The sequence below is a fragment of the Poecilia formosa genome, unplaced genomic scaffold, assembly GCF_000485575.1.
Source record: "Poecilia formosa unplaced genomic scaffold, Poecilia_formosa-5.1.2 Scaffold387, whole genome shotgun sequence".
NCBI classification, from domain to species: Eukaryota; Metazoa; Chordata; class Actinopteri; order Cyprinodontiformes; family Poeciliidae; genus Poecilia; species Poecilia formosa.
This window is the reverse complement of record NW_006800326.1, coordinates 285,731-294,179: the sequence shown is the minus strand read 5'-3', so window position 1 is coordinate 294,179 and position 8,449 is coordinate 285,731. Positions and strand designations below refer to the sequence as shown.

The 8,449-nt window shown below is 36.2% G+C and overlaps 1 protein-coding gene across 1 annotated transcript; it reads left to right on the top strand.

Annotated features, from left to right (window-relative positions):
* The first annotated feature begins 149 nt into the window (after positions 1 to 149).
* On the top strand, positions 150 to 5,102 carry LOC103154448 (cyclin-D1-binding protein 1 homolog). The gene is made up of 6 exons (XM_016662722.1): positions 150 to 292; positions 1,463 to 1,522; positions 1,777 to 1,856; positions 2,603 to 2,693; positions 4,584 to 4,680; positions 4,979 to 5,102. The coding sequence occupies exons 1-6, from the start codon at positions 205 to 207 to the stop codon at positions 5,094 to 5,096; spliced, it is 534 nt and encodes a 177-aa protein (XP_016518208.1). The 5' UTR covers positions 150 to 204; the 3' UTR covers positions 5,097 to 5,102.
* The last annotated feature ends 3,347 nt before the right edge of the window (positions 5,103 to 8,449 follow it).

The window sequence follows — 8,449 nt, the reverse complement described above, 5'->3', positions numbered from 1 at the left end:
TGTTTATTATTGCTTTTCTTCTTTGCATATTCGGGTGGCTTACAATGATTACAAATACTGAATAGGAATGAACTGGTGCTAAGGGGTGAGGGGGTCCAATCAGATGCCAGGGGGCCCAGTGTCCCCCCTGGCCCCCCCTGAAGCTCTTTAATAACAGTTCCACAACAGTTGTGTTGCTAGGTACTATAATCTCATTTCGGCATCATGGCTACTGAAAGCTGCAAGGGAGTGTTGGCTGTGCCTCTAGGAAACGCACTTATCTCCATCCAGTGCATCAGAGACCAAGTCAGAGGTAAATATGACAAGTTATTTATTGGGGAGGGATTGAAAAAAAGAAAAACATTGCATGCTAATTTCCAGCGAGCATTTAAAACCGCATAGGGTTTCTCTTAAAATTCGTTTTCCTGATGTTTCTTTACTTGTCTCGTATATCCACGTCAAATGTTTTTATTTTCTCCAACGATGTTGTTTTCATATTTTATAGCTCAAATTTTAGCAGAACATACAAAAACGTATATTGAATCTCATTGTCATGATTAACTGCCTTTCATTTTAAACAAAAACAATATGCATTTTTGGTTTTGCAGTTTTAAGTTATGTAAATTAAAAACATTTATCTGCCTTCTGTTTAAATTACTATCATAAAGCCGAGATTAATTTCCAATTCGGGGAAATAACTAAAGGTCAAGTCCAACTAATTTTTCACTACCTTGAGCATCTGTTATCTGCTCCAGTTTAAAAATTGCAACTACTTAAGCTCTTTAAACCTGGACTAGATTATTATATACTGATAGCAGCATATTGAAAACCCAGTTTGTGATTTGCAAAATCTTTATTTGATTTGTGAAAGTTCAATAAAGTAGATTTTAACACTGTTTTTGCATTTAATTGTACTGTATGTTTTAAGCAACAGCAAATTAAAGACACTCAAGGTAGCATTTCCTAAATGACAATCTACAATCATCAGCCAAATTCATTGTTGTATTACTGTTATAGATATTTGTGGAGATTGCATTGTAGAACAGACAATGCTGTTTACATGAAGTGTGCCAAACAGCTTCTAAAAATCCTGAGTACTTTGAAAAACAACAACTAAGCAGATCAAAATACTTTGATTTAAATACAAACTATTTTGATTTTTAAATCAAAGTATTTTGATTTCAAAATTAGTAAAGTATTTTTAGTGAAAGTATTTTTATATCAAAGTGTTTTTAAATCAAGGACCATTTTTTACTGACAAAAAGTCTTCATCAGTAAAAATTTGTAGCTGCTGAGTTTGCTGGTAAATAGAAGTATTAGATTGGTGAATATGTAAAATATCAAAAACAATTTAACTTGTATAGGTGGGCCTGTCTCTGCTTCTATTTATTATGTGTCAGATGGTTACCTAATCCATGACGTAATAAAAGGTTTTATAATATATAATCCAGCTAAAGAGTGTTTTCTGTACTTTTTCCTTTAGATGGAGAATCAGGTGATCACGGTGGAGCATTCGATCTCTCCATGTTCTGGAACACTTTGAGTTGAGTTTTCTTATCAAATCTACATTTTCTAGACCCCATGTAGCTTAAAGTGACCTCCCTTTTTTGTCACAGACCCTTTTTGCGCAATAAAATGAGATACACCAGTGCCGGTTGTTTCAGAATAGTGCTCATTTACGACATTTTATCATCACACATTGCAATAAAGCATTACTTGACTTTTACATATAAATGTAATTTCAAATCTATTGAATATTTCGAAAATGTTTTCAAACTTTTCTTCCATTTTCCTCAGACCAGGGAGTGAAGGCGGTGTCAATGGCTGCAACGCTGGTTAGCATGGGCTCCTCAAAACCCCCTCAGCCATCTTTACAAGTCAGTTTGCCATTTTCAACACAAATAATCATATCTGTACACAAAATTCTGCTTATTCATTCAGGCATCATCTAAAAGCATCTAAGGGTGCGTTCACACTGCAGCCTGATGTGACTCAATTCCGATTTTTTTGCCGGGGCCGTTCACACTGCCAGTAAATGCGACCTGTATGCGTTCTGCAGTATAAACGGGCAAACGACCTGAAAGTGTCCCGCATGCGCAGTAGAGGGCGCAATAGCGTCAGCGCCAACTGCCATAAAAAGAAGAAGTGCTCAGTGTTTGCGGAAGTAAACATGGAGGCTAACGGTGGAGCTTAGCTTACACATTTGAAGTTGTTGTCCGGCCGGAGCAGCATATTAACAACTTAATCCTCATATAATCCGTCATGGTTGTTGTTTTTCTTCCCACTTGCCCGTATCAGGACGAGAATAGTGAGATTTATTGAGAATCAGTGACGTTCAGTTCGGATGAATGCGACCTGGACGTGAGGTCGCATTTGAATCGGATACGTATCGGATATGGGTCACATTCGAAAAAGAATCCGACCTGTGCTGTTCACACTGCCATGAAAAGATCGGATACAGGTCGCATTATGTCAAAAAAATCGGAATTGAGTCACTTCAGGCTGCAGTGTGAACGCACCCTAATTGTTCTAAGTTGTTTCTTTTAGGAATTCTGTTGATTTTCTCCATGTTAAATGAACTGTCATGTAAACATGTTATTGTGTCCTAAAATCAAACTTGCAGGTGTTGCAGGATGAAGAAAAGCTGTTAGTGTCTGTACTAAACAGCACACTGACTCTAAGTGAAGTTTACTCCTGCCTACCTGAAAGCCAAGGTGACTCTTAAACTGCATATAGTTTAATTTTTATTAGCAAAACAAAGTAGATCTGAGTTACAAAAGAGCAGAGGTGAGTAGTAACTAGATACATTTACTCAATTACATTTATTTGAGTAACCTTTTTGGAAAAAATGTACTTTTAGAAGTATTTTTTTAATAAGCTGTATTTGAGTAATTTTATTATAAAGTATCTCTTCTCTTATTTGAGTAAAATTTCTAGATTTTCTATCTACTGAATGAAAAATAAAACCATGTTTTAATCAAAAATTCACTAAACACAGACACACACCTGCAGTATTTGTTCAAGTTTTATATGGTTTTTATTGAAACAAATTGATTTGGAAAAATGTTCTTATGCCTGATTTGATTTCTTTTGTTACTTACATGAATTATTGTCATTTTTGTACCTAAAATACCAACATTTTAACTTAACTTTATGTTTTGGTTCATCTGAATATGTCATTTTTAAATATGAAATTATTGATAATGCGATCAGTTGATCAGTACCTGAGTAGACTTTTTACCAAATACGTTTTTATTATTATTTGAGTCATTTCTTGGACAGCTGCTTTCTACTTGAGTAAAAATATGCTGAAACAGTGCTACTCTTACCTGATTACATTTCTTTGTTCTCTGCCTACCTCTGCTAAAGAGTGATTAATATTTGCGCCTGCTCTTTAAGTCTGGCTGAGTATTTCAGTCCTGTCTGTGCCTCAGGGGTGACGCTACGGCGACAGGTCAGGGATGCTACTGTGGAGGTCCTGGATGGCGTTTTACAGCTNGAAAATGTTTTCAAACTTTTCTTCCATTTTCCTCAGACCAGGGAGTGAAGGCGGTGTCAATGGCTGCAACGCTGGTTAGCATGGCCTCCTCAAAACCCCCTCAGCCATCTTTACAAGTCAGTTTGCTATTTTCAACACAAATAATCGTATCTGTACACAAAATTCTGCTTATTCATTCAGGCATCATCTAAAAGCATCTAATTGTTCTAAGTTGGTAGTTTTAGGAATTCTGTTGATTTTCTGCATGTTGAACTGCCATATAAACATGTTATTGTGTCCTAAAAACAAACTTGCAGGTGTTGCAGGATGAAGAAAAGCTGTTAGTGTCTGTACTAAACAGCACACTGACTCTAAGTGAAGTTTACTCCTGCCTACCTGAAAGCCAAGGTGACTCTTAAACTGTATATAGTTTAATTTTTATTAGCAAAACAAAGTAGATCTGAGTTACAAAAGAGCAGAGGTGGGTAGTAACTAGATACATTTACTCAATTACATTTATTTGAGTAACTTTTTTGAAAAAATTTACTTTTAGAAGTATTTTTTAATAAGCTGTACTTGAATAATTTTATTATAAAGTATCTCTTCTCTTATTTGAGTAAAATTTCTAGATTTTCTATCTACTGAATGAAAAATAAAACCATGTTTTAATCAAAAATTCACTAAACACAGACACACACCTGCAGTATTTGTTCAAGTTTTATATGGTTTTTATTGAAACAAATTGATTTGGAAAAATGTTCTTATGCCTGATTTGATTTCTTTTGTTACTTACATGAATTATTGTCATTTTTGTACCTAAAATACCAACATTTTAACTTAACTTTATGTTTTGGTTCATCTGAATATGTCATTTTTAAATATGAAATTATTGATAATGCGATCAGTTGATCAGTACCTGAGTAGACTTTTTACCAAATACGTTTTTATTATTATTTGAGTCATTTCTTGGACAGCTGCTTTCTACTTGAGTAAAAATATGCTGAAACAGTGCTACTCTTACCTGATTACATTTCTTTGTTCTCTGCCTACCTCTGCTAAAGAGTGATTAATATTTGCGCCTGCTCTTTAAGTCTGGCTGAGTATTTCAGTCCTGTCTGTGCCTCAGGGGTGACGCTACGGCGACAGGTCAGGGACGCCACTGTGGAGGTCCTGGATGGCGTTTTACGGCTGGTGGAGGTCATAATCAGCTCACCACTGCAAAGGTGAACACATCACTGTCACACAGACACAATGGGAGGAATTACAAAGCAGTCAGCCTCCACAATCTCTGGCTGCTGTTTTCTTAAGGCTGTTTGCTTTTTTTCCACTGGATTCACAAATTAAATTATACTAAACATATCATCCATCACTAGTGAAGGGCTTTTTGCAAACAGCCCGTCACTAGAAACATTATTTTTACCAGGAAAAAAAAATCTAACAAAACAGGAAGTTGTTGGATATCTTCCTCATATGCAGCTTCATCATGTCCCTCTATCTGCTCTTCTCTCTGCTGCCATTCAGCCTGACCCAGGAGCAGATCATGTCCACTAGAGGAGTTTGGTCTGCCTGTGATCGCTTTGCTCGGCTACCAAAAGGTAAGCAGAAACAAATAAGGCAAAACTCAGCTGCAAAATGTTGATCAGCTTTTTTACTCAACACTGTGAATGTTTTTTTTTTTATACATCACCTGCATTAACATAAGCATTTTTTTGTCTGACTGAATCGGTGCTTCTAGTTTTCAGGCAGTTATATTTTATTTTGAGAGTAAGATATTTGCAAGTATGTATCAATTTTCCACATTTAATGATGTAGGAATCAGAGTATTTATTTATCATTGACTTACAGTGAAGGTTATTTGTGGAAACTTATGACTGAATCATTTAGGCTGCGTTCACAGTGCAACCCAGAGNTCACTAGAAACATTATTTTTACCAGGAAAAAAAAATCTAACAAAACAGGAAGTTGTTGGATATCTTCCTCATATGCAGCTTCATCATGTCCCTCTATCTGCTCTTCTCTCTGCTGCCATTCAGCCTGACCCAGGAGCAGATCATGTCCACTAGAGGAGTTTGGTCTGCTTGTGATCGCTTTGCTCGGCTACCAAAAGGTCAGCAGAAACAAATAAAGCAAAACTCAGCAGATCAAAATGTTGATCAGCTTTTTTACTCGACACTGTGAATGTTTTTTTTTATTTTTTATATAACCTGCATTAACATAAGCATTTTTTTTGTTTGACTGAATCGGTGCTTCTAGTTTTCAGGTAGTTATATTTTATTTTGAGAGTAAGATATTTGCAAGTATGTATCAATTTTCCACATTTAATGATGTAGGAATCAGAGTATTTATTTATCATTGACTTACAGTGAAGGTTATTTGTGGAAACTTATGACTGAATCAATTAGGCTTCGTTCACAGTGCAACCCAGAGTGGCCCAATTCCGATTTTTATGTCAAATCTGTTATGTCCTGTTATTGCATGAAAAGGAAAGCAGGGGGGGCTCTGACTATGTATGTGACAAAATATGCTGTATGTAAAGAAGAAGCAGAGAACGGAAGCTGAGCGACGTCTGATGCCTGCTTATTTCCACTATTTTAACATAGCAATACCACAAAATCGTATTTTAAATTTTTTATGCCGTGGTCGTTCACACTTCCATATGCGATCTGTATGTTCCCGAGCGTGAACGTTCAAACGACCCGACAGTGTCCCGCATCCACAGTAGAGGGCGCAATAGCGTCAGCGTTCCCAGTGTTCTGCCAACCGCCATAAAAAGAAGTGCTCCGTGTTTGCAGAAGTAAACATGGATGCTTACGGTGGAGGAAAACTTGCACATTTGAAGTTGTTGTCCAACCAGAGCAGCATATTAACAACTTAGTCCTCATTATAATCCGTCATGGTTGTTGTTTTTCTTCTCGCTTGCTAGTGATGGGCAAATGAAGCCTCATGAAGCAATGAAGCTTTCCAACCCTTTGCTTTGCAAAAAGGTTCATTACTCGATGCTTCATTCATTGCTCACTAGTGACATCTGCTGGTGAAACTGTAACAGCCTTGTCACTCAGTTGAATCATACTTCCAGAAACTACTAAATGCAATATTGTCACAAAGTTTTCATCAAACTCATGTTTAGTAACAGGAGAATCAATGAAACCATATTTAATTGTCATATTAATCAATCAATCAATCAATCAATCAAATTTTATTTGTATAGCACATTTCAGCAGCAAGGCATTTCAAAGTGCTTTACATAATTAAAAAAACAGCATGTGACATTGAATAAACAGTAAGAAAGAGAAAGAGATTCTGAAAAAAAGATTAATAAAGATAAAAACATTAAAACGCGCACCCCTTTTAGGACTTCAGTTAAATCTCGTTTAACTGGGTTAAACGACATTTGTTTTAATTATTAAAATTATTTGTAACCAATCTAATCCTGGTTTATGTTGAACATCAGTGGTTGTGTTGGCTTTTCTTTTATGTCAGACGGATTTGACGATAAAGACATTTGATGTGTTGGTGTCTTGGGAGTGCAGTGCCTGTTGGGACGTTCACTTTTTCTTGGATTTCTATTTGGCTCTCATCGCTTATATTTGGCTACATGTTGAATTTTAGTTCTGCAACAGGATTAAATCTGTTTCTGCTGTGCAAGACTGATGTATCTTTACTAATCAGACTACAAATAATAGTGGAACTTTGCAGAAGGTGAAAAATTGGGAAGTGGAGGTGTTAATTATTGTTATTTAAGAAAAATTTTATTGTGACACGCCCCCTTTTTACTCGGTACAAGCCTCGAAGCCTGGATTCAGATAGCCCATCACTACAGCTTGCTGGTATCAGGACGCAGAATAGTGACACATAGTGACATTTGTCACTATGTGACATTGTCACTATGTGACAAATGTGTCACATAGTGACACATTTGTCACTATGTGTCACTATTCTGTGTGATGTCGCAGTCATTCATCCGACGTCCAGGTCCCAAGTGGCCTGAGTCGTATTCGAAAAGAATCCGACTTGTGTTGTTCAGACTGTCATGAAAAGATCTGATACAGGCTGCACTACATCAAAAAAAAAAAAAAAAAAAATCGGAATTGGGTCACTTCGAGGTGCAGTGTGAACGCAGGCTTAGATCTTTGAGCAGTAACATTTTCTTGTTTTTGTTTCCATTTCCATTCCTGTGCATAAACTGTTTTACTGGTAATCATTTTGCAAAGACAACCAAACAGATTTGGGCCTTATAGCAATTAGTTTTGGTCTGTTTTATTACTATTAAATAATCAGACCAAATGACAACAGAAGCTTTTCAGCATGCTGATGTTACTCAGGTTTAGTAGATTTACAGGGCGTAAACTTCATATTTTAAACCAGACTTTGATAAGCCACTGTGGAGAATTTATCCGTTCTCCATACTAAGTTCTTGATGTAGAAGGTTGAAGAGTCAGTGAGTTGATTTCGTGAATTCCATTTATTCTTACCAAAATACAGCTGGTCCATTTCTCATGCTACCTTTAGGAGTTAGATGGTAAATCCCTTTGTTCGCCTCTATCTAAGCTACGCCCTAAAGAGGGCGTTCCCTAGTGGCATATCTTTTAACCCTAGCTTTGAGGGCGTTTCCTTTAGCTTTAGCTTTGCAACTAGCTAAAAGAGATAGAAGGGAAAACACAGAATTATTTATTGTCAACACCACTTAAGAAACATTTTCATATTTATTGTGATGTACATTCTGACAAATAAACTGGAAAACATCTAGAGAATAAATAAAATATATTTATTCTAATATGCAATCAATAACTGCTGATTGCATAAGTGTTCACACCTTTAGCCCTTCAAGCCCAAATATTGACCATTGTCATTAAACAATGTTCTGATCTCCTTTGTTGCCCTCTGTATTAAATAAAACATTAGTATAATATATACTGCTAACTTAAACTCATATTTTTACAAGGTATTTCATTTGAGGTGAGTTACACCCACTGTGCATTTTATTCGTGTTAG